The sequence below is a fragment of the Saccopteryx bilineata genome, chromosome 4 (genome assembly GCF_036850765.1).
Source record: "Saccopteryx bilineata isolate mSacBil1 chromosome 4, mSacBil1_pri_phased_curated, whole genome shotgun sequence".
NCBI classification, from domain to species: domain Eukaryota; kingdom Metazoa; phylum Chordata; class Mammalia; order Chiroptera; family Emballonuridae; genus Saccopteryx; species Saccopteryx bilineata.
In genome coordinates, this window is record NC_089493.1 from 72,495,603 (window position 1) to 72,522,730 (window position 27,128).

The following is a 27,128-nucleotide window of genomic DNA, read 5'->3' on the forward strand; positions in this document are numbered from 1 at the left end:
GGGCGGGGAGTCGGCCTTGGGGGCCGGAGGCTGGGCCGGGCCCCGGGGGATAACGGCCCTCGGGCGGCGAGCGGCGGGAGGAGCAGGTGCAGCCGGGCCTCCCCCAGGCCCGACCCGCCCGCCGCGGCCCGGCGAGCCGGGGTGCGCCCGGGGCCGGTGCCCCCTCCTCCCTCTCTCGCCGGTGGCCGCGCCTCGCCCCCTCTTTCCGGGCTTGGGCCGCAGGACCTTTGAGTGGAGCTCGGCGGCCGCCCGGCTGTGCTGGGAAATGGTCTCCTTTAAAAGGCCCGCAGTTGGTGTTCATCACTAGGGAGTATCTAGGGGTGACATCATCGAGCATGTATCCCGGCCGCCGCCGCGGTGATTCAGAGGGAGAGCCCGCAAACCCCGGCCTCGTGCTGAGCTTCGTACATTCAGTTGTTTTGTTGTTTTCCAAAGTAAATATTCATTTCTGTACACATATATACCAGGAGGAAGTATATATAACAGTGCGCTCTGAGACCGAATCCATTGTGTTACCCTTGAACTGGAGGAGGTACTTTAAAAAGGGAAATGTGCCTTGTTGGACTTTCCCGGCCCCCAAAATGTTTGTCAACCTGCGGGCTTTTTTTTTTTTTCTTAAACAATGAGATGGTAGGTTCTTGATTTTGGTATAATAGTAAAGTAAGATTTTTATTTTTTAAATTGAAGGCAACCCACTACTTTTTAAGATTGCAGATGTCATTAGAACCTATAAAGAACTGAGTTGACTTGAATTTCTAATAATTTCTAGTTACTGTAAGGAAATGTTATGCTCCCCATTGTTCTTGAAGATGGGGGTGTGTGTGAAGTAAGGCATTTATTTGCATATGTCCCCATCTCTTTAGACCTCAGGTTGAAAGTATGCTATTTAAGTGAAAACATTGTGTTCTTTCAGTTACTCCTGAGTAGAAAGCAGTGAACACATGCTCACACTAATGTAGACCCGGGAAATGTTATTTCTTAGCTTTTGTATTACAATGTTTGAAACAATGTAGTAAATCCGGATTAGTGGGTTTAAAGGTTGATTGCAGCTAAGGTGTCTCTACCAGCTGGGTTGGTTATGACACTCTTGCTCTCAGCTGGGTTTGAATAGGATAGGCAGAGTAGAGGGGAAGGTATAGGAGATTTCCACCTCCCTAGAGTTTGCTCCTAGATGGAATGTGGTGCCCCTAAGTAATAGAGCAAACTAAAGTGACTGAAGCGTTTTCTACCATGCCTACCAGAATGGGCTTTCAGGGATTTCGCATCATGAATGTGAATAAAACCAGTGCAATAATAAATTTAAATGTGTTCTTTAAAAAGATCTAAGCATGGGTCAGACACCCTTCTCTCCGTAACATAAAGTGCAGCCTTGAATTACAGAGAGAAGCCCTAATATACTTGGATATGATCACGTATAGTAGTGTGAGTACAGGGAAAGCGGATATCTAAACCTCCCATCGGATCTAAAAATCTCTAATCCCTTTTAAAGTCTCATTCTGGTTTAGCTAGATAGGAGAGGAGAGAGGTGGAAAAAGAATCCATTTAACTTCCAGTTGAGGAAAAGGAAAATAAAAGTTGAAGAAGTTAGGAAATGTTACTAGTAAATACAAATGCTGATCTGTTTCATATTGTTTATAGTTCATTTCTCTCCTACCTCCTTTTCCAAGAAGTTGAGTGAAGAGGCCATTAATTCTCAAGTGTTTCTTTTACTGTCTATTCCATAAAAGCATATAATGGCTCCGCATGAGTCACTCACGCTGAATAACTAGGGACATTTACCTCTATCAACCTAGCAACCTTTTTTTTGACCCTGTGAACCAACAGGAGTAGTTAACAACTCAATGCATAAACTTCAGTTGATCTCATGTTTTATATATAATAAGAATTCAGAGAAATGATAAAAATGACCAACTATTGGTCATTAAAATATGTATTGCTTAGAAGGGAACACAGTGTCTGTAAGCAGTCTTGTTACAAGATTGAAATGACTTTTGTTGAGGTTAATCCATAGTCATTGAGGATGGAGACCACTATGTCTTTCATCTTTGTATCCCTAAGGCCTTATGCTTTAAAAGTTCTAATAAATATATGTTTAAGAAGTGTAAAAGTGAACTTTCATGGTCATAAAAGTCATATATAGAAGATTTAGTACACATGTTTACTTCTTTTGAGAAGAAATTAAAGATATTTCATTAGGTGTAGTCTTTCTCTTCATGCCAAATGGTATACTAGCTCTCCTTTTCTTTTTTTCTAAGTGATAGGAGGGGAGATAAAGAGAGCCTCCTGCATGTACCCTGACTGGATCTACCTGGCAACACCTGTCTGGGGCTGATGCCCTTCCCATCTGGGGCCATGCTGGCAACCCAGCTATTTTTAGCCCCTGAGGGGAAGGCTCCAGGGAGCCATCCTCAGTGCTTGGGCTGATGCACTGGAACCAATCAAGCCATGACTGTGGGAGGGGAAGAGAGAGAGAGATAGAAAGAGAGAGAAAGAAGAGGGAGGGGGAGTGGCAGAAAAGCAGATGGTCACTTCTCTGTGTTTCCTGACTAGGAATTGAACCCAGGATATCCACATGCCGGGCCAGCGCTTTACCACTGAGCCAATCGGCCAGGGCTTAGCTCTCTTTCTTAAGTGAGTATGAGGACAAATAGTATTTGTTGAACTCCTCATTATTCAAGTGTGATTAAGTAACACCTTGGAGTATGTGGAGATAGAGAATTACATTAGGGTACTAGTATAAAATATCAGGCATTGGAATAAGGTGAAGTGGTTGATGTAGAATACTATTTTTTATCATATTAGGAGTAAAGAATGGAACTGGACTTAATTTTGGATCTAATGCTATAGCTTTATGTTTTTAAATCATTAAAATGATGTTTTCTTGTTTGATGTTCAATATTGATTTTTCAGAAATTTATGCTATAATTTGGTGGATAGCATCACATAGTTGCATTGTGATTATAGTTTTATAAATTAAATAAATTTTCAGTTAGAGCCTCATTATAAAGTAGATTTATAAAAATCTGGTTTGTGTTGACTTTAAGTACTGTTTCTCTCCTCCATCCCATCGCCCTATTATAGATAATAATAATGGTGTGATTCTATGAAGTACCCTATTCTAGTTTACAGGTTAAAACACAGAAAATGTTGAGCATGAAAATATTAGGACAAGTTATCAGTTTCCTATGTTGATCAAAACAAAATAGAATTATTATTATTATTTTTTTAGTGAGAGGAGGGGAGGCAGAGACAGACTCCCACATGCGCCCTGACTGGGATCCACCTGGCAAGCCCCCTAATGGGTGATGCTCTGCCCATCTGAGGTCCTTGCTCTGTTGCAGTTGGAGCCATTTTTTAGTGCCTGAGGCAGAGGCCCTGAAGCCATCCTCAGGGCCCAGGGCCAACTTGCTCTAATTGCACCATGGCTGCAGAAGGGGAGAAGAGAGAGAGAGAGAGAGAGAGAGAGAGAGAGAGAGAAGCGAGGTGGTGGGGGTTCGAGCGTTGGAGAAGCAGATGGTCGCTTCTCCTGTGTGCCCTGTCTAGGAATTGAACCTGGGACTTCCACATGCCCGGTGGACGCTCTACCAATGAGTCAACCGGCGAGGGCTGAAAAAATTTTTGAGTCACATATACGTATCTGTATTTGTGTTCATATACAGATACGTAGATATAACTGTGTATGTTATGTTTTTAGGCAACGGAGGAGTAAAGTTCTGGGAAGAAACTGTTAACGTTAAAAAGATGAACTTTTTCAGAGTATTGTCTTTTTAGAGTTTTGAATAAGACCCAGAAAGTTAGTTCTGCATTAAAGGTGGCAGTTTTACATATGGGAGGAATAAAATTACCTGTTTTTCCCTCTTAAGTTCTAATAACATTTATTATGTGTTATGATGGGAAAAACTGGGTGATTGTTTAGAGATGTTGCAGCTATTTAATATGGGGGAAAAAGGGATTGTTAAATGAGAATTTTGGTACTATGCCCAAATCCTTGCTTTGAAATGGTACTGGGTGATTTCAAAGCCTGCAGTCTGACTCTCCAGCTCCTTTGCTGAGATCTAACTTAGCGGAGAGTTTTGTGAAGGGAAGTGATAAATATTGAGTCTTAAATATAGACTTTGTTTTGTTTTATTTTGTTTTTAATTCATAGGGAGAATGATGAATCAGTGAAAGAAGAGAAATCTGAATTGAAAGAAAAATCTACAGGAAATAAGAAGGCCCATAGATTTCATCCTTATTCAAAAGACAAGAATTCGGGCACTGGAGAAAAGAAGGGTCCAAATCGTAACAGAGTTTTCATTAGCAATATACCTTATGACATGAAATGGCAAGCTATTAAAGATCTAATGAGAGAAAAAGGTAAACATCTTTGACAAACCCACTGTTGGATAATCTTCATATAGAAGAGGGGGAGAACTAAGCAGACATTTTTTTATACCTCTAAGCCACACAGACTCAAAAAAATGATTTTTATTTCTTGACACATGAATTAATCATTTCCTCTTCTTTCACTTGACACAATTTCATTACAAGGTAGTATAGATAAATAACGTTGTTATTTTTTCTTTTCTTTTTGTTATTTCAGTGGGATAGTAGTGAGCCAGCATATGCATGCCACCAAGAATTTTGTTAAAGTGATTGCTTTGTTTAGTTGAAGTTTTATAGATTTTTAAAGGACTATTGCATTAGTTAAGCAATACATTTAGCTGTTAAAGTATGAATAATAAGGTCTGATTATTATTTTTTTTCTAAAAGCTGTTTTGTTTATTATCTTGGTGGAGTCTGGAATCTGGCTGTGGAATTCATTTTGTTTGCATTGTCATGAATGCGATGATGCTGTCTCTGCAGTTCTATATTAAAATTGTGTTACTGCTGTTGCAGTTTTGTTTTCAGTATAACCTGAAAAACCTTCATAATATATACATAGTTGGTTTTGGGGAAAAATAATTTTAATATTTGATCTTGTAAAAGTTAGTTTTGTTATCTCTTGAAAAATTGAGTTTCATCAGTCCTGCAAACTATGTACTTGGCTTTGAGGCTGATCTCTTCTAATAAATTTTTAAAAATTGCATTGGTGTGTCTGTTGTAAGGTGACAACTATTTGATTGGTTTTATTTATTGACTTTTATTTATTTAGAAAGTGTGTGGCTTGCTGTGAAGCATGATTTGTAAATTTAGTTTGATGGCAAACATGATTGAAGACATTCAGGTAGAAAGTCACCTTAAAACAGCTGTTGTGTGTAGGCGACTAAAGTTATTTGAAAAGTGCTAATGTTGATGTTTTAATATGATAGGCTAAGGGGCCATTTGTATGTACATGTGCATTTGTTCACCAACTATATCATGCTGGCCAAAATATGATCTGTAGTATGAATTAGGTTAATATGGTTGTTAGTTTTTTAGAGAACGTGGATGATGTATATTTCTGAAAATTAGTTAAATTTACATAGCCTTTGACAGGAGGTATGTTGGTCTGGTTTTGATTGTTGGTGAATAATAGGTGCTTCTCTGTAGAGTTGTGCACAGGTGTGCAGTAAAGCAAGATACTGGTGTTTAAATGTATTGTTTCTTGGTATCTTCCTTTTGTGTGTCTTATGTAGTTGGTGAGGTTACATACGTGGAGCTCTTTAAGGATGCGGAAGGAAAATCAAGGGTAAGTGCTGTGGGCAGTAATCTGCTTGAGGTTTAAAAGTTCCTCAGCAGTTTACTTTTTGTATAATACTTGTACCAGTTTTTGGAAACTTAAGTTTCATTTTGTTTTACTTTATTATGCAAGATTTGAGGCTTTATACTAGCAAGTCTGACACTTACAAATCAAGCTAGCTGCCTGGAAGGGATGGGTTTATAAATGCTCATAAAGGGCATTCTCTTTCCTAATGCCAAGGTAATGCTTCTTTTTAGATAGTAGATTTTAATATAGGAATTTTTTTTGTTGTGTTTTGATGTCTTCAGGGATATTTTAAAAGACATTGAATTGATAATATTCCCTAAGAGTTCTATGAGAGGCCTATAGCTCAAAGGTGTTAATTCAGAAGTATGTTTGGAATTTCTACTGATAACACTTAATTTGATTGCCTACAGGACTACATAAGAGGCAGTGCTCTGACCAATTGGTATGAATGACATTGATGATTAAATTGACAGAAGGAATTGGATGATAGTCGATTTAATTTTTTTGCAACAAGAAAGAATACACTTACAAATACAATGGAAAGCTCTTACTAGTGTTTAATCTTATTAGCAAAAACCAGTTGGGTGCATGAAAAATAAAAAACTGACATTACATTCAGTGACACTTTGAACAGTAACAATGACGAAATTATTTTAAAAAATGATATTTCAGATTTGTTTCTTTAAAACATTGGTGACAACATTCTTAAAACTGGGTGCTCTTAAATTGTGTGCAACCAGTTTCCCCTGAGAACTTTGTTATAAGATTGATATTTTCTGCTTTGATTTTAATGAAAGTAAAAAATATACATTAAAAACTATTTGGGCAAAATACAGCTTTTGAAAATAAATAATTGTAACTATGTAAGGATAAGTACGGTGGAGCCTTCAATTATTTCATTGAATTACTTTTGATTGAATTTGTGCAATGATATTACATTAGTTTGAACTTAAAGAAGAGGCATCTAAAATGTGCTTCAGGCTTATTATACTACATCCTACTATCTTAAATTGATTTGTTTAAAAATTTACAGAAAATTTGCCATCACTTGCCTTTTATGTTCTGGAGGTATAAAAGTAAAAAAAAAGAAATGACTGTATTAATGTTTGCTTTTAGTGACTTATTAACTTTGTGTACTGATAAAACATTTTTTCTTTTGCATATATTGAAAAATCTACCTGGATATAGGGTTGTGGGTAAGAATTTTTTTTTAAAGTTTTTTAAGTCAAATTTAAACTTCTGATTGTAAAAAGTAACCTTATATACATAAAAATTTTCCCCTAATTTTTTCCCAATTAAGTGTGGTTGAATTTAAAGATGAAGAATTTGTAAAGAAAGCACTAGAAACTATGAACAAGTATGATCTTAGTGGAAGACCCCTGAATATTAAAGAGGTAAGAAACCTTATGTTTAGTATAATTTAAACATTTGACTATAAGGAATGTCTTCTTTGGATTTTCATCTTTGGTAATGTGTTTATCTGACTATGACACTGATTTAGCATAGATGCTTATTATAACATTTTGATAATAGTTATGCTTGTACATGATTGTTAGCTTTTAAGCAGTTATCCTATATGTTTGATTTACTCTTAATTATTATAAGCAGAGATCCATGATTTAAAGAAATTTTAGGACCCAGAAATTTAAAAATTACACACTTTATTTTAGGTGCTGACTTTATTTGGTATATACGTTTTTACTTTTGAGATTGTGTTGTTTAATTTGAGAAATATAGTAGATATTCTTACAATCAATAATCAAAGTTTGCTTAATAATGCAAATACCTTATGGATTTGAATAAAATTGATACTTTTAATAAAATTCATCTGAAATTATACCAAATTAAAATTTATAACTGGAACTTGGAAAACTCAAAAATGGACATGTTGGCCTGACATGTGGTGACGCAGTGGATAAAGCGTCGACCTGGAAATGCTGAGGTCGCCGGTTCGAAACCCTGGGCTTGCCTGGTCAAGGCACATATGGGAGTTGATGCTTCTAGCTCCTCCCCCCGTCTCTCTCTCCTCTCTCTCTCTCTCTCTCTCTCTCTCTGTCTCTCTCTCTCTCTCCCTCTCTCCTCTCTAAGATGAATAAATAAAATAAAAGTTAAAAAAATTCAATTATTAAAATAAAGGACATGTTTCCTTTGTGTGGAATTTTTGCATTATAAATATATTCCTAAAAGAATGATGGGAAGACACACAAACAAACCTATAGTTGAGTGTAATTGACCTTAGAAATAATTAGCTTGAAAGCAGTCATTATCTTGTCTTCATGTAATTCATAATGTTGATCTTATCTGAACAGTTTGATGACAGACCAGTTATGTATATATCTTTGCTCAAGTATGTATATATTAGAAAAGGATAGAGGATATAACTTTGGGACCCTGAAGAGTCTCTACTAGCATGGATGTTAGTAGAGCAGTACTATCAGTCACAGTTTAACTTAGTGTAGTAGTGACTTGAGTCCCCGCTCTATCACTTTCTAGCTGTGTGAGTAACCATGTTACTTATTCTCTAAACCTTAGTAATTATAATAGTGCTACTGATAATACTTAATCTAATAGGGTTTTTATGAGGATTAAATGAGATATATGGTACAGAACTCAGTCCATGGCATAAGAATTTGTGCGACTGAGGGAAAATTACTTAACATCTCTATTTCTTTGTTTTTTTTTTTTATCACTAAAATGGGAATAATACTGGAACCTATTGATAGTGTTATGAGTCAGAGAGGTAATATATAAAAAAAATAAATTTAGCTGTTATATAAAGCACTTAGCATAGTGCTTAAAATATAACTACATAATTGATGTTAGTTGTAATAATAATCACCATATTTCCTCATGTATAAGATGCACCGTGTTTTGAAAAATTTGGGGTCTAAAAACTGGGTGCGTCTTATACAGTGGTTGTAAAGGTTGCTTTACTTGCATTTCCCGCTTTTTCGCTCTTGTTTTTGCACTCGAAGACAGTGATTCATCATCAGACACAGATGAGGACAAGCTAATGGATGGGAGTTTTGACAGCGATAAGAAGTTTTCTGAATTTTATGACAAATACAATTTGAGTTGAATAACTTTTTATAATACTTTTGTTTCAAGTTTCGGGCTCCAAAATTAAGTGTGTTTTATACATGGGAGCATCTTATATATGGGGAAATGTGGTATGACTTGTTATTCCTGTCCGAGGTGGGAATGTTACTGGTTATTGTTTTCTTGTTCCTGAGTATGAAGTGATAATGCAGTAGTTCTGTTCCTCCTTACCCAAGACCCCCGGAAGATGCCTGAAACCACAGGTAGTATTGAACCCTATATACACTGTTTCCCCTAAATATACATGCCTTTTCACTTAAAGGAAGCACTGTATGGCTTTCCTTTGGCATGTTTGAATTGCCAGAATCTCTACTCTTACTCTTTGGGGCTATTATTTAGTAAAATAAGGGCTACTTGAACACAAGCACTGTGACACTGGGACAATCTGATAACCTCTGTGGCTACTAAGTGACTAAAGGGTGCGTAGTGTATCCAGGGTGGATGACTCTGGAAAAAGGGGTGATCCACATCCCCAGGTTGGATGATGTGAGACTTAATTTGATCGGCTAAGGGATCATTAGTATGTATATGTGGGCAAGATTTTATCACACAACTCACCATGGCACACTATTTAAAACTACGAATTTTTTATTTCTGGAATTTTCCATTTAATATTTTCAGACTGTGTTTGATTGTGGGTAACTGAAGCCAAGGAAAGTGAAACCGTGGACAAGAGGGACTGCTATAGCTAAATGAAAAGCCATGCTACCAACATACACAAATATCCCGAATCTCTTTATTTGTGTCAACTTCTGAATTCCTCTAATCCTTTTTGAGCTTGAGGGTTTATTCTTTTTAAAATATTTTTTTCTGACTGGAAAGTGGAGAATTAGTAGAGAAAATTTAGACTTTTATGGTCTTTGCCAGCCATTTATTTAGTGACTTTTATGTGTAAGCCGGGACCGGTGTTCCAGAAATGTGTTGATATCCTACGATAATTCCCCGTAAAGGTGGTATTTGTAGAATAATCACCCTTCTGGGAAATTATTATTTTGGGGATTAGATTTTGTGTTATGTTTTTTATTCTTCTACAAAAGACAAGTGTTATAGATTCTCAGTGTTATGTTTTTAATTGGAAAAAAAGTTTATTGGATGCTAAAAGTCAAGTCCATGTTATTTGTATTTTTTGAAGTTTTAGCAAATTATAGGTCCTCAGTAATATTTCAGAAACCCTAGAATAAAGTTATCTGATCCATGCTGATACAGGATACTTCCATATTTAACCTTTTTAAGAGGACAAAGTGGTATAGTTTGGCCTAACTAAATGATGAGATGTTCTTGATTCAATTAACTTTTTTGTATTAATATCACTAAAGGCCCCTTTTCTGGAGATTTCTGATATATAAATTGGTGGATGGGGTTAGCGCTGAGAACTACTAGAGAGAGTCTAAGGAAAAGTTTATTTCCAGTGTTTCTCTACAGATACTAGAATTGTACATTTTCATGTAATTTAGTGGGGGTTAATAGCAATTGATAACTTATTATAAGTTCTCTAATAGCAATAGCACGCAATGACTTGCTGGCTGACATCAAGAGAAAAAGAGGAATAAAAACTATGTTATATAATAGGTAATTTGTGTTATATAAATTGTATATATGTTTTATATGTATGTGTATATATTTATATATCATGTATGTAAAAGACAAATCAAAACAGAGTAATATGCTTTATTAATGTTAAGATAAGAACAAACACCTGCTCTGGTTGGATAGCTAGGTTGGTTAGAGAGTTATCCTGAAGCACAGAAGTTGCCAGTTTGATTCCTGGTCCAAGCAAATACAGGAATAGATTGATGCCCCTCTCTCTCTCTCTCTCTCTCTCTCTCTCTCTCTCTCTCTCCCCCTTCCTCTCTCTAAAAATTAATAAAATTAAAAAAAAAGAGCAAACGACTTATCTTAATAGTTCATGAAGATCTGTTCTACTATGTCCCCCTAAGTAACCACAATTCTAAATTTTGTATATGTGTAACATTTTGAAGAAAAAAAGATTTTGAAACCTTAGACCTGCAGAATTTATTTTGTAGCATTCTTTAAAAATATTTTTTTCTTTTTATTTTTCATAGTGAAGAAGTATATTGGAAGCCAGAATACTTTTATTCTTATATTCACTTTTTCACCTTCTGTTCTCCCAGCCTTCCTATAGAATTTATTAGTCACCAAACTTTCCTTTTATTACTATTCCTATACAGGCCAGCAGAGTAGAGTTAATGGTTACATATATAATCATTACTTGGTATTACAGATGATAGCCTATTCCCTGTTTATGTGGTTTTTTGTTTTTTGCATTCCACATAGTAATATGAGAGAGAAGTATGTTTAAGCTTGCTTTTCTTTGGTTTAAAGGTAGAATATTTCTCTTATAGAGTTAATAAACTAAAACAAAGTGTTTAGTATCATTCTTCATTTGGACATTTAGTCTTTCTTTATTCCTCCTTCCCCTCCATCTTAGATCATAATCATGTTGAGGAAGAAAAGAGGTTGAAAGGTGGATAATTATATTTTGTTTGTTCAGGAATGAAATTTACACATTAATATAGTTCGCGATGCTAGCATTCCTGGTTTTATAACAATCTGTTTTGCTGTTGACAAGCTTTGAATTAGTCTTAGTTTGGCATTTCTTTGATCATCCAGTGGTGACAATTCACTGTTAGTGCATTTGAGAAAGGAAAGAGTCAATTTTGTGACAGAGACAGAGAGAGGGACAGATAGGGACAGACACACAGGAAGAGAGAGAGATGAGAAGCATCAATTCTTCGTTGCAGCATCTTAGTTAGTTGTTCATTGATTGCTTTTTCATATGTATCTTGACCGGGGGGCTACAGCAGAGTGAGTGACCCCTTGCTAAAGCCAGCAGCCATGGGGTCATGTCTGTGATCCCATGCTCAAGTCAGTGACTCCACGCTCAAGCTGGTGAAACTGCTCAAGCCGGAGACTTTGGGTATTTGAACTTGGCTCTTCTGCGTCCCAGTTTGATGCTCTATCCACTGTACCACTGCCTGGTCAGGCGAGTCAAAGTTTTTTTTTGTTCTTTGAGTTATGTGTATTTATGTGTATGTGTCATATACTTGAACAGTAGTACAAGGGCAAAATTAAACTAATTTCAATTCCTAAGTGACTTTAGTGATTGGAAAGAGATATTTAATTGACATCCTTGGAGACTGTAATCTTTTGTTTGTTCACAGGTTTTTATGGGACTGAGTTCTCTGGATGAGCAAAAAGCTCACCCTTCAAGGTGGTCAGTAATTTGACCCAGATGGGATAGCTACTATAGAATTTGAGGTTGTTTTAATTATATAGACTTTCTGATGTATCTAGTGGTATTTAACATTCAATGTGTGTTACAGGATCCTGATGGAGAAAATGCTCGTAGGGCATTGCAACGAACAGGAGGATCATTTCCAGGAGGACATGTACCTGAGATGGGATCAGGATTGATGAATTTACCACCTTCCATTCTCAATAATCCAAATATCCCTCCTGAGGTTATCAGTAATTTGCAGGCTGGTAGACTTGGTTCTACAATTTTTGTTGCTAATGTAAGTTTAAGCTTTACTCTAAAGTTTTGTCATTTAGATATGTAGTTCTGATTATAAGGTTACTTAATTAGATGAGTGGGTAATAGGTTTATAGAACATTTTCTTTTTAACTAAAATAAACCAAAACATAATTATTATTTCTTTTTAACTAAAATAAACCAAACAAGCAATTGAAGCAGTTCAAACCTAATTTAAGTTTATATATATAAGATTAGAGTGTATATACAAGTATTTAGAATTTTTTAAAAAGAGAACTATGAAATATACAAAATAAACAGCAGTTTTTGAAATTATTTACTTTTATTGTATGTGATTTTTGTTCATATTGATAAAAGGATTTGTTTAGCTTTAATATTTGACATTTATGAATATGCATGTTGTAGTTGGTTTATTTGTTCTAAGCTTTTGAAAGTTAGTGGTATCAACAGTACTTTTTCATAATCTGAATTTCTCTCAGTAAAAATAGATGTGTACATTTTAAATGTACAAAACAGGATTGAGTGGATGAGAGACTATTTTGGGAATTTAAAAAAAATTATGGACAAGGAACAACATAGATGTAGTTTACCTGATGGACAACTTAAGATCTTTTCATTTGAATATTATTGATACAATGTTTAACACGAGTTATAGCTCTTATAGTTTTGAGAGCTTAGAAAAGATTTTTTTTATTTATAAATGGGGAGGGGGTTTATTAGGTATGTAACTTGATATAATTTTATGTTAAGCTTGACTTCAAAGTTGGTTGGAAGAAACTAAAAGAAGTGTTCAGCATAGCTGGAACTGTAAAGCGGGCAGATATTAAGGAAGACAAAGATGGCAAAAGCAGAGGAATGGGCACAGTCACTTTTGAACAAGCAATTGAAGCAGTTCAAGCAATTTGTATCCTGATTTACTCTTTAGGATTATTTAATAAGGTTGAAGAAACATAATACCATTTTAAGGGAGTCCTGGAGTTTAAGGTTGCCTTGGCTTAGAATTTTGTGTTAGACTTTAGTTTCCAGCACATAAAACCTTTTCTATGTCTGAAGTACTAAAATCACTCTGAAAACTTGAATTAGCCATATTGTACAGGCCTCGTATGAACCTTTTTTCTACCACAATTTTATATATATGTGCTTTTGGTAGTTATATAGTTCATTGAGAAATAATGCAGTTGCTTTAAATGAAGCCTTGTTAATTTTCTTTTTTCCAATGGTTGAGTTAAAAGGTTATATTTTATATATACAATCAAACTATAAAGCAAAAAATTAAAGTTTTTTTGAGTATATAAAAGAGAAGAGACTAATACAAATTAGTAAAATATTAAAGATGTTGATTTAAATATTAAAGATAGTTTAACTCTAAATGAGATTATTAAAAATATGTTAGTATTCAAGTATAATTTTATAATTGTCTTAACTGATTTCCTTGACTGAACCAACAGCTATGTTCAATGGGCAGTTTTTGTTTGATAGACCGATGCATGTGAAAATGGTGAGTTCTTGTATATCACTTCATCTCTTGAAACTTTTCAAATCTTTTATCTGCTCTCTACATTACAATTTATTTTAGTTATATATTAACCTTATAATAAACTTTTTGGCTGTTAGGATGACAAATCTGTCCCTCATGAAGACTACCGTTCACATGACAGTAAAACACCACAGTTACCACGTAAGTAAAAACCATTAGAACAGTACAGACTGTTGTTTTTCAATTTTATTATGTACTAAGCAGAACTCTTTCTGTGTCTATCCCCTGAGTTGCCCGAAGTTTGGAGTTATGATGGTAGTTTGGCATAATTCATTAGGGAGACTGAGAAGATAAAAATGTGCCATTATTTTCCTTTTTTGGTAGATTTTCCTCACTATAAAAATAATATATATTAAAAAAATTGGTTAGTTTATATACATGAGGGGAGAAAAGGTCTGTAATTTTCTTACCCATAAGTAGCCTCCATTATAACATTTTTTTTTGTATTTTTTCAGTTCTTTCCTTCAATGTATATTTTCTGCATAGTTGAGAATTGCCATATAATAATTTTTGTATCTTTTTGTTTAACATAGAGTATAATGTTATTCCATGTTGAAAATTCTTTCCAAATATTCTTATTGGCTTCATAACTATTCTACTGTTACCTATATTTAGGTTTTCTGACGTTTTTCCTTTTAATCATCAACAGAGTTATTCATGTTTTTTGTATACAGATTTTTGGTATGTTCTTTTTGGTTATTTCCTTAAAGTAGATATCCCAAGTAGTTTTACAGATCCTCAAGGTATGTTCATTGATCATTATTATCAAAATGTCTTCCAAAGGATTATGAAACCACAAAGTAATGTGCTTAACATCTGTGTCTCAATACCACATCTGTAAAATGAGGATGATGAGTACTTCATGGGATTGGCATGAGTATTGCATTAGTTGATATATTTATAAAGCACATAGCACAGTTCTCACATAATGTAAGCAATCAATAAATACTAGGGTTCTTAACTTTTTACTCTACCTTGTATATTACTGTGTCTCATATATGGCACCTTTATATAAATATTCCAGGTGTTCTTGGTGAATGCAGCTTTCTATGTCTAGTAATCAAGTTTTTAGATGATCTTATCGCTCTCCTAATTATTTTGTCTGCTTGTTACTGAGGGATGTATATGCTAAAGTTTCCCACCAGAATGGTAGATTTATGTTTTTTTTCTTATTTTTACTTGAAATATTTTAAAGCTAATTTAGTAGGTGCATCCATGTTTAAAAAAGATGTTTTCCCAGTGAATCTAAAATTTGTCACTATAGAGTAATTTTATTTCTAGTAACGACTTTTAAGTTTTTTGTCTAACATTAACAGATAAAACAGCTTTGCTTTGTTTATTCACATTAATTGATTTATTTGGATTAATCCCCATTATCTTTTCTCCTATCTTGCTTTCTCTTTTAGTGGTTATCTTAGAAAATTTAATGTCTTTATAAAGTCTCAAGTTAATATAATCATTCTTTTATTCAATAATAGAGTGATCTTTGAATGCTTTAATTCTAATCATTTTTCTACTGAATTATATGCCATTATTGCTCAGTGTTTTATTTCTATATATTTTTTAAAATATCACAAATCTGGCATTACTATTTACCACTTTTTTATCTCATTTTTTCGTGCTTTTCCTAGACCCTAGCACTCATTTTTTCCCCTGATGCATATATTTTAAAAGTGCTCTCTGAGGATGTGTTGTTAGTAAATTCTTTCAATTTTGGTTTTTCTATAAATGTCTTCAAAGATAGAGTCACTAGTTATATATTTGAAGATTGATAGTTATGTTCTCTTAGCACTCTGAAAATATTCCACAGTTGTCTGTCTTCCATTGTTGCTATTAAGTCAGCTATCTGTTGAATTGTTTTTTCTTTATAGATAAGCTACATTCTTCTTCATCTTTTTTTTTTTTTTTTTTTTTTGTATTTTTCCAAAGTTAGAAGCAGGGAGGCAGTCAGACAGACTTCTGCATGCACCTGACCGGGATCCACCCGGCATGTCCATCAGGGGGTGATACTCTGCCCATCTGGGGCATTGCTCTGTTGCGACTGGAGCCATTCTAGCGCCTGAGGTGAAGGCCATGAAGCCGCCCTCAGCTCCTGGGCCAACTTTGCTCCGATGGAGCTTGGCTGCGGGAGGGGGAGAGAGAGACAGAGAGGAAGGAGAGGGGAAAGGGTGGAGAAGCAGATGGGCACTTCTCCTGTGTGCCCTGACTGGGAATCGAACCCAGAACTTCCATACGCTGGGCCAACGCTCTACTGCTGAGCCAACAGGTCAGGGCCCAGGTATATTCTTCATGTAGCTGATTTAAAGTCTTTGTCTTTGGTATGCAATTTTACTATAGTGTATGAGTGGATTGCTGTTTATTGGGCTTTCATAACCTGGATTAAAAAATCATAATCATTTTTAAAGGATAAACTAGAAAATTCTTAGCATGTGTCTTTGAATTTGCCTCTTTTTCTTTTATAGGGCAGTTCTTTCTGTCTCGACCAAGTTTACCTTATCACTTGGGTATCATCTTTCAAGATCCTGGCTTTATGCAGGATCTCCCAATTTACTTTTCAACTATTAATAATCATTTATTTAAATAAAAATTAAACCCTTTATTACATTTATACTTATTTTATATTGTGTTCTTTTTGAAATTTACGTTTTTATGTACTCTTTATTTAATAGGGGAACTCATAGACTGTGACAGAATCAATTTGTTATGGTTATGTTAATTATTATTAACCTCCCTGTATTATTTTCTCCTTCCCTCCCTTTCTTTGTTCAAATTATAACTTGGTAGTTGGGAGCCTCCTCATTTCCTGTGCTTCTGATATTCTTACTTTTTGCTAAAAACAGGATTTCCCAGAATCATGAAGGTTTTTCTTATTTGAATACATGGGAATTTACCTGCTTTCAAGGAGCCCTAGTTTGTTTTAGTGAAGAATGGTTACAGAGATGAAAATATGAGTGCTAGGTGTAGATATGAACATTGTTGATGTTCAGATGTGCTGTTGCTTTCAGTTGGACCATTTTTAGGGACTGAGCTGAAAAAAAGTATTTCTTTTACAAGGTTTACATAGATCTTCCCAATTTGCTTCTGTACTCTACCTTTTAAAATATATAAAGTATTGCTTTTTTTAGCCCCTAATTGCTACATTAGCTAGCAAGAACCTTAACCGTAGAATAAAATAGTTCCTATTCAAATATTAATTAGTTCTGTTTTTAAGGTCATCAAGTCTATTTTTAATGAATTTAATTTGTTTATTTTAAGAAAAGTGGTCAGAAGAGTATTGGATTTAGTGACAAACTTAAACTCTAGTCTTAATCACATAAGTAAATGGCATTGCACAGGTGACATAAGGTCTCAAAAATTTCCTCATCTATGAATAAGAGAGATGAAAACACGTAAGGTACCATATAAATATAAATACCTAGTTTTATCATTGACATAAATATTTATTGTAACATTTGCTTTATTCAGTATTATGTTTTCATGATAGTTGACTTAGTTTGATTTGAGTCATTTTGAAAGTAATTCTTAGATTTTAAGTAGTTCTACAAATTTGATAAAGTCTGGTTTTCAGATATGTCTGCCACTTATAAGGTGATACAATGTTCAAAATCCTCTTAGTGTTTTATTAGTCCTTTCCAGAATGCCTTTAATTTAGATTTAAGACGAACCTGCTTCATAAGACATCTCATTATTTCTTAATTGTGTATTGTGGGGGTTTAGTGTGTTTCATTCCAATGAAAATGAGAACCAGTGGTCTTATTTATAAATTTGCAGAATTTTGGAGATACTACTCCAGGTTCATAGCTCTTTAAAAAAATTGTAGTGCCAGTTAATTATAGATGGGTTGGTAATATTTTTATTTGTGTTTCAGGTGGTCTTGGAGGCATTGGAATGGGACTTGGTCCAGGTGGACAGCCTATTAGTGCCAGCCAGTTGAACATAGGTGGTGTAATGGGAAATTTAGGTCCAAGTGGTGTGTATTCTAACTTTCTTACTTCTTTTTAATTGATACATTTGCTAGGTCATAAAGGTCATGTTTACTACTTTGTAATGTGTAAAAGAGTGTATTTTAATAGTATATTTAGATGTCACTTCAGTTTGCCAAAGGAATGAAACCTTGGAGAGCAGAGAACATGAAAGAGACGGGCAGATGTCAGGAGGTTTCTCTGAGGTTTCTCTGAGGTCAACTGTGCTGTAGCTAGCCTTTTAGCACTGTGGATTTTTGAAATGGCTTTAAGGCAAAAGGAGAATGTTCAGCATAGTGCCTTGTGGATTATGGACTTGTGGAATGGCTGAAAGGCTACCATATCATAAACAATTTAAATTTCCATATCTAGTTGGGTAGGTAGCTTTTTAGATAGCTACTTGGCCCTTCACCTGGACTTAATCACAGTTTATTTTTGAAGATTGGTTTTTAAACTTTATAGTTTCAGAACTCTTTTATATTCTTAAAATTGGTTGAAGACTCCAAAGTGCTTTTATTTATATGGTTATATTTATCAGTATTTACTATATTAAAAATTAAAGCATTTATAAATTTATTTAAAGATAATAATAAATATTGTGTCAACATAAATATGCTCTTTAAGAAAATAAGTTTTATTTTCCAATACAAAAGAATTAGTGGGAAGAGTGATATCGTTTTACCTTTTGTACATGTCTTTACTGTTTGACTTAATGCAAGACAGCGATGCTGTTATATCTTCTGCATTTAGTTTGTTATACTACCATGCATCATGTATTAGTTTTTGGAAATTCTCATTATAATCATGAAAATGAGAGTAAAATAATACTTTAGTATGAATGAAATCATTTTGACCTGTTGGACCCTCATTGGTCCTAAGACCATACTTTTGAGAATTACTATTTTAATTGATAGGACTAAGAAATGTGATCAGATTCCTAATTTTTGAGATGCCCTATAGCTACACTTTAATTTGTGAGTGTAGTTATGGTAATCCTTCTAATTCAACAGATGGAGATTTTCTTTCTTACTCTTAGACCCTCCACCCTCCCCAAAACATACTATTTTTATTCTTTTATTTCTTACTGTTCCCTTATCTTCATGTGTAAGAGTGCTTAACTTTTGACCTGATGTGTAAATCTGCTATAATGATACTCCTCTGTTTTAGACAAAATTGGTGATAATGATTTTTTTTGTCTGTTCTGCAAAAAATAAAAAGATTATATAGTCCTAAATCTTTTCTAATTGAATGTGAGTGTGACTAGTGAATTTTGTTTTCTTGTCTAATAAATGTTCAGAGAAGCCTTTTCAAGGACTGGTGATTAGACCACTGCTATAGCATAGCACTTTAAACCACCCACCTGTGCCTGCTGCTTCTCTAGTGTTCCACTGTGATTAAACCAATGGTATCTGTATTGCTGTGTTGCGTTATGTCATTCTTTAGTCATAAAAATAAGATTGACTTAAAGTACATACTGTGTATTTTATTTGAGGTATGGGAGTGGATGGTCCAGGTTTTGGAGGAGTGAATAGAATTGGAGGAGGTATGTATAAGCACTTGTTTTTTGTATGTACCCATCACCATTTTTAGTAAATAAGGAACTGTGTTGAGGATTCCAAGGGAAAAAAGTCATGGTTTATTGCTGGCTCACTTCCTAAACGCTGTTAGCAGAAACTGAGCCTGGTACATACTTAAAGGATATAGAAGGTGATGGGTTAAGAAGCAGCTGCACAAGGTAGAGTAGATAAAGAGCTTACTGGTGAGACTTAACTAACATTTATTTACAAAACATACTTTCAGCCCTACAACTGACAGATCTTAAAATTAATCTTTATGCCATAGGAATTGGGTTTGGTGGTCTGGAAGCAGTGAATAGCATGGGAGGATTTGGAGGAGTTGGCCGAATGGGAGGTAGGTAAATGTATCCAGTGGGATGTGTACACTATGTTTAGTATATTTAAAATGTTCCCCCTACTTAGGGATGGGTAGTGTGAATGTCTTCAGAAGGCATATGTGGACACTTGGTGATAGGGACAGGCATGGTGAAATGGGATCTATGTGACATGTGAGGTAAGTTGGGTAAATCACAGGCCTTTTTTGTATTTGTGATTTGTGCTGCCGTTTTAGTATCTAAATGGATTACTCTGTATTGATGAACTTGAAAAAGGGTTAATTTGTTACATAATTTTTTCAGAGCTATACCGTGGTGCGATGACTAGTAGCATGGAGAGAGATTTTGGACGTGGTGATATTGGAATAAATCGAGGCTTTGGAGATTCCTTTGGTAGACTTGGTAGGCTGGCTGAATACTTTTTTTTTCCCTACAGGTTATATTTTCAAAGTTTGTTTCTTGTGTGTGAAAAATTGGAAATTATAATGTTTCACACAATTTATTACTAGAAAATAACACTTTACAGATTTTAATGTAACTAGCTCTCTTTTTCAATATCTTACAGATTTGAACCTTGTTTTTAGAAGACTACTTTTCAGTTACTGTACATCTTCTGAGAACATAGTACCTTGGGAATTTTAAAGTGTGATTATTTAAATTAATTAGCATATTATTTTTCCATCTTTGTTTAGGCAGTGCAATGATTGGAGGGTTTGCAGGAAGAATAGGAGCTTCTAACATGGGTCCAGTAGGATCTGGAATAAGTAGGTTTAAATTTTACTAGAATTTATTCAGTAATATTTGCATTCTTGCAAGACTTTGCTAGAGTTGTTATTGTAATACTTTATTTTTATATGTTAATAATGTCTTGTTATAATTTAGAGAATCTTTGATAGTACTTGAGCTTTTCTGTTTGATCACTGAAATGTCTAAAGTAACTTTGAATTTTACTTCTTTGATATTTCTAAACTAACACCAGAGTAAGATGTTAATTATAAGCTAATCCAGGAATCTTCTTGCCAACTAAGATATCTGGGGATTTCTCTGATCATCTGTCAAAAATAATTTTTGTATTAGCACCAATTTTGTTTCCTTGCTTATTATATGCAACTGCTGTTGGTTATTAGCTTATTTCATCTGTGGATACCTTTTTGTCTTTTGGAAGATGCAGGTGAATTGCCCCACATATACCATATTTCTCCATGTATAAGACGCCCCCATTTATAAGACACACCTTAATTTGGGGGCCCGAATTTTAGAAAAAAACCCGTCTTACATAAAGTTATTGAACTCAAATTTTATTCATCATAAAATTCATACAACTCTTCATCACCGTCAAAACTCCCATCCATTAGCTTGTCCTCATCTGTGTCTAATGACGAATCACTGTTTTCATATATCTACATACAATGAGCGCAAAAACAAGCGTGAAAAAGCTGGAAATGCAAGTAAAAAAATCTGCAACCACTTTATAGGACGCACCCAGTTCTTAGACCCCAATTATTTTGGGAAAGGTGCGTCTTACTCATGCAGAAATACGGTAACACATCTAAAGAAACCTCCTGAGGTTGAGAGCTGAGGCTGAAAGAGATGCTGGTTTCCTCTCCTCTTCAACCTCTCCTATGCTAGAATCAAGAGTAGTTCAAACACTGGAGAATGCCAGATTTCTTCCACCTACTTCCAATACCACATTTTAGGCCTTATCTTAAAGCCTTAGCACATGGCTTAGTTTTGGACCTCTTGCTGACTGAACCATGCGTCTATGAACTCTCCATACTTTATTGGCTTTCTTTACTTGATAAAAATCTCACAAATAGGAAATAGTATATTTGAACTGTTTTAAGAATGAATTTTGAAATCCTGTCAGCTGAAGATACCTATTTTCATTGTCCCTTGCTTCTTATTTTATTCCTTCTTTTCATCATCTTTTCAGCTCTGGTCATTTTCCTGTTAATGGTAACTTCCCTACCTTCCTTTTATCACTCAGTGTTTACATTTCTGTTTCCCTAATTTTATATTTGTTATTCACAGAAAGCCAATTTTAGGGTTATGTTAATTTTTAGAATTGTATGTATGAGAATTACAGGTATGAGAAAAAAAGATTAGTTTTGAGCCTGAGTAGGATTGGAATAGTTAAAGGGACACAGTGCATAAGAATGAAGTGGATATGAGCTCTGAGCTAAATTCTTAGGCTCTGGCCAAGGAGGTGTGATTTCATTTATTGTTGCTACTTCCACAAGTTTTGAATAACATTGAGATTAAAAGTTAATGTGTTTCTGTGGTTATTGAAAGTTAAATTGATAAAAAGGGGAAATTTTATGTGAAACAGGATACTGAGGTGAAAGGGAAGCTAGGAAAAGAATATTATGTCGGAGAGTGTGATGAGAGCAACAGTTAATGTGTTGGAGTTGTAATAATTTGAATTTGCCCATATATCTTTGTTCTGGCAATTATTAAGGTTGGTGTATTATTAGAAAATAAAAGTGACGATAGCTATTACAATATTAATGGATTAAAGTATTAGTAGAAAATTTAACATGCATGATGAGTTTTATGATCAGAGTATAATTTTAAAGATGTATATGTATATAATGTATTAGTGGCTAAAAGTAACAAATTTAATTAGCCATTAACATTCAATTAACAAAAGGTGGTATACCAACTTAAATTCTGTTCCTTGGAAGATTGTTATATTGTGTGTAAGAAAATAATTTTATGCTTACATACATATTATCTAATTACATAAATGAATTTTTTTCTCCCTTTCTTTCTCAACAATAATTCTTTCCCTTTTCTTCCTCTCTTTCTTCTTCTTTTTCTTTCTCCTTCTGTTTTTAAAACAAAACCACCAAACTCCCAAATCCTCTTGTCCCTTCCTAAAAATCCAGGTGGTGGAATGGGTGGCATGAACAGTGTGACTGGAGGAATGGGGATGGGACTGGATCGGATGAGTTCCAGCTTTGAGAGAATGGGACCCGGTATAGGAGCTATACTGGAGAGGAGCATCGACATGGATCGAGGATTTCTATCGGGGCCGATGGGAAGCGGAATGAGAGACAGAATAGGCTCCAAAGGCAACCAGATATTTGTCAGAAATGTAAGCAATTAAATGTAAAGGATACTTAAGATTTTTTTTCCCTTGTATATATGTTACTAATACCTTTTTTCATTCTAGCTGCCTTTTGACTTGACTTGGCAGAAACTAAAAGAGAAATTCAGTCAGTGTGGTAAGTATGCCAATGATTGCAGATGTGTTGATAGTGATTATGTAGGAAACATTTATTTTAAACTCTTAAAACCTGTGTTGAGATCTTTACCTGTCCAGATACTTAGTCCTTGGTAGTATGACAGGTCTAATTTCATTTCAGATAAATGAATTATTTTGCTTTACTCTGACTTAGAGCTCTGTAAATTACTACTAAATAACATGATTTAGAGTAGAGCCTGTCACTGTCTCCTGTGGATAAAGAAAATTCTTGGTTTATTACCGATAATTATGATTGTTCACATTGAAAATTTTTTTTCTTGTGGGAAATACTAATGAATGGTATATTTATTTTCTTGTTTGTAGTATAGTGCAGTACATTGTCAGCATGACCCAATGAAATGCTGTGACATCCAAATGATATGGAGTTAATAGATGACGCAGTCTGCATACCCCATTGCCTACACAGCACAGAAAACTTACTAATAGCATAGAACTCACTACCTGGAACTCCAGGCATCCCCAAACTACGGCCCCGCGGGCCACATGTGGCCCCCTGAGGCCATTTATCTGCCGCCCCCCACCCCACCCCCCACCCCACCCCCACCGCCGCACTTCCAAAAGGAGCACTTCTTTCATTGGTGGTCAGTGAGAGGAGCACTGTATGTGGCGGCCCTCTAACCGTCTGAGGGACAGTGAACTGGCCCCTTGTGTAAAAAGTTTGGGGACCCCTGCTAGGTACATTCTGTTGGCCCTTCTAATTCTTTTGTAAATTGTTCTTGGCTATGATGATACCACTACCTATACAATGTATGCATTCATTAAGTCTGTAGAAGATTAGGTGGTTTAATACTTTTAAAAGAAGGCCTTTTTTTGTTATGATGAGAGAATTAGTGTGAGTGGAACAAGTAACAGATTTCCTGCTAGTATTTTTTATACAATTGGGTGGGGTTCCAGAGACTATAATCATAATAGTAAGCTATATAGATGGCATATAATGATGAAAAAGGGGTAAAAGTGGTACATTCAGTCTTTGAGAGTTAATGAAAAGTTAAGAGTCTTTGAAATACATAATTTTTTAAGATAGTGAAAGGGATAAGTTTAATGTTCTCCCACAAAAGTAGTCTGTGTAGGCACTTACCACAAAGTGATAAATCACTTGTGATCAAAGTGGTTTGTGGAATCAGTTACCTACTGTGTTCTCAGAGTACTTTATACCTAACTCTACGTAAAAATTTGTTCACAAGTTTTCTTCCCTCCTAGATGAAGACTCTTGAAGGCAAGCACTCTCGTTTTATCCTAGCACTGTCATTGCCTTGATACATATAGTAAGGCTTTATTAAATGTTGTTAAGTGAGTGAAACATTCTGGCCACACCTTCATTTATTTAGTTATTTATTCATTCATTAAATTTACTAATGCTGTATTTTTGGCAGTTTTCTTGTCATTATTATTTGAAAGGTGAACAAAGCAAGATATTAGCTCCACCTTCAGAGAACATTCAGTGTGAGTCTATCTAGGATGTTCTTTTGGCCCTTTTTGTTGTCATCATTTTATAATATTTTATTCATAAAAGAGAAACTAAATTTTTTTTTAAAAAGTTTGTTGAAAATGAATCAGCTAATAAACAGTCACCAGTAAGAGAAAGCAGAATTCATAAAGTTGTGTTGAGGTGTTGGTAGCCTGTCAGAGTAAGATCTACCAGACTGTGTAAGCAGCATCTGGCCATGAGTCCCCTAGATTACAGAGGAGTGAACATAGTAGGGCCTACTGAAATAATCACGAGAAGCAATCACAGTAGGTATAAGTAATAGCTGTTGTACTTTCAGTGAAAAAAAAATATTCAAATGAGATGTGACATTATTTTTAAAAGTAGAAATGAAACAAGATAAAGAACAAAGTGAGGCAAACAAATGACATTAATGAAAATGGGACCAATATTGAGTTGACTGTTCCGGTTTAACCTATTATGGGCAGATTTCCTCTGATACCAGGTTTGTGCAAGGCTTACAGCAAACTTGAAGGTTTTTTGATGGTCTTCTACCTGGAGTGGCACTATTTTGACAGAAGGGCATCAGCAATTCAAAAACATTTTCTAAAAGAAAAAATGAGTATCAAAACCTACATTTTATTTTATTAGTTTTTTTCTTAAGTGAGAAGCAGGGAGGGAAACAGACTCCTGTATGTGTCCAGCTGGGATCACCGCTCCCCCCCCCCCCCCAGCTGGAGTGTTGCTCTGTTACTCTGCAACTGAGCTGTCTGTCTTAGCACCTGAGGCGAGGCCATGGAGCCACCCTTGCCATCCACAGTGCCTGGGCCAACTTGCCCCAGTGGAGCTATGGCTGAGGGAGAGAAGAGACAGAAGGGGGAGAAGGTGGAGCAGATGGCTGCTTCTCCTATGTGCACTGACAGGGAATCAAACGTGGGACATTCACTCACCAGGCTGACACTCCACCACTGAGCTGACTCACCAGGGCCTCAAACCTACATTTTAACAATTTGTATAGCATTTTAGTTAATGAAAAGTGGTTAAATTATTTTTTACTTTTTTTTTTTTTTTTTGTATTTTTCTGAAGCTGGAAACGGGGAGGCAGTCAGACAGACTCCCACATGCGCCCAACCATGATCCACCCGGCACGCCCACCAGGGGGCGATGTTCTGCCCCTCTGGGGCGTCACTCTGTTGCATCCAGAGCCACTCTAGCGTCTGGGGCAGAGGCCAAGGAGCCCTCCCCAGCGCCCGGGCCATCTTTTTCTCCAATAGAGCCTCGGCTGCGGGAGGGGAAGAGAGAGACAGAGAGGAAGGAGAGGGGGAGGGGTGGAGAAGCAGATGGGCGCCTCTCCTGTGTGCCCTGGCCGGGAATCGAACTCGGGACTTCCGCACGCCAGTACGACGCTCTACCACTGAGCCAACCGGCCAGGGCCTTTTTACTTTATTTGAGCTCTATTTTTTATGTCCCTCTTTGATCAGTCTATAGTTATAGTATGAGAGCAATGATTTTTTTTTTCTCAATTCTAATTGTAAAAGCCTCTGACTTGGATTATATTAAGGTAATACTGTACTTAAATAATTTGTTACCATCTTCCTGTTTTTAATCTTGAACTGCGTTGATGGATGGGAAAGAAAAAAAGTTATGTAGTAATACAGAATTAAGTGTCCAGCTATTGACAGCTGGAAATTACCTGGTTTGTATGAACTGAACCATCCATTTTTTGGCCACATAACTTTTTAAAGAGTTTTCCTTTCTTATTATGGGAAATTTCTTTTTAACCTGATCCAAGCCAGCAATAGCCTCTTTTGCAGTAAAAGGCAGTTTTTTGTTGTTGTTTTCTTACTTCTGAGTCCAAGGCACACATGCATATTCTCTTGGCTGCTCCTAGGAAGAGTCTAGTGATACTCTGTGCATCTCCCCCGGCATTGCCTCTGGTAAATGGCCCACTAGCAAGCCATCTGCTTATTAGATTGCTATAGTTGTTCATTGTCCTTGATGGGGCCATTACAAGAGCTAAGGAATATTGTATTATGGGTTATATTGCCCTCAAGACAAGCAAAAGGTGTTCACATAGCCCCCAAATATAAAAACTGAGTATAATAATATAGGCCTCTTTTATCTTACCTTATATAATTCCTCAGTGATAAGCATTTTAAGAAGGCTGAGTAAATTAATTCACCGATCCCTTCACAGTTGGACCCCACATTAATTCAGGTTGTACTAATGAAGTCAAATGGGCAATGTCTTTGAAATTTGCTCCATTTTTGTGCATACATTTCCAGTTAAGTGTGGTGCAGGGCCATAACATTTTAGAATTGCAGTGCCCATTCTTAATTGTTACTACAATAAACTACATAAACAAATCTAGTTTTTCCCACAGGTTTTCATTATGGGCTTTTCTACCTTAGTATGCTTGTTAATTGCATAGAAAATGGAGATTTGATAGATTTTATTTACCAAAAGCACATGCTTCAAGCATGAATAGTGGACTTTGACTCTAGAAAAACATAACAGTAAAAACAATGCAGTGACAGTAAAAATATATGAAGAACATTTATTAATACATTCTTTTATTTGTAAAGAAACACTAACACTTTTTTTTCTTTTTGTCCCTTGTGTTATAATTATTTTTTGTAGAATATCTGAGTCTTTGCATCCCCTGCCCCCCGTGGTTATGTTACAACTTTGCTTTGGAAGTAGATTTCAATGAATCATGTATTTATTTATGCATTAACTTGGTCTACTTTTAGATATGCTTTT

General features: G+C 35.4%; 1 protein-coding gene across 2 annotated transcripts in view; it reads left to right on the top strand.

Moving 5' to 3' along the window:
• The window catches only part of MYEF2 (myelin expression factor 2), a 30,152-nt gene that overhangs the window by 338 nt on the left and 2,686 nt on the right, over positions 1 to 27,128 (top strand). The window contains exons 2-16 of one of the 2 annotated variants that reach the window (XM_066276499.1): positions 4,148 to 4,356; positions 5,598 to 5,650; positions 6,857 to 6,864; positions 6,969 to 7,062; positions 12,112 to 12,303; positions 13,032 to 13,185; positions 13,730 to 13,779; positions 13,896 to 13,959; positions 17,687 to 17,788; positions 19,273 to 19,323; positions 19,623 to 19,691; positions 19,975 to 20,073; positions 20,364 to 20,435; positions 22,560 to 22,768; positions 22,847 to 22,898. In XM_066276499.1, the coding sequence (XP_066132596.1) occupies positions 4,148 to 4,356; positions 5,598 to 5,650; positions 6,857 to 6,864; positions 6,969 to 7,062; positions 12,112 to 12,303; positions 13,032 to 13,185; positions 13,730 to 13,779; positions 13,896 to 13,959; positions 17,687 to 17,788; positions 19,273 to 19,323; positions 19,623 to 19,691; positions 19,975 to 20,073; positions 20,364 to 20,435; positions 22,560 to 22,768; positions 22,847 to 22,898 (1,478 nt within the window). The remainder of the gene's footprint in view (positions 1 to 4,147; positions 4,357 to 5,597; positions 5,651 to 6,856; positions 6,865 to 6,968; positions 7,063 to 12,111; positions 12,304 to 13,031; positions 13,186 to 13,729; positions 13,780 to 13,895; positions 13,960 to 17,686; positions 17,789 to 19,272; positions 19,324 to 19,622; positions 19,692 to 19,974; positions 20,074 to 20,363; positions 20,436 to 22,559; positions 22,769 to 22,846; positions 22,899 to 27,128) is intronic. The other variant, XM_066276500.1, reaches the window with a different exon arrangement.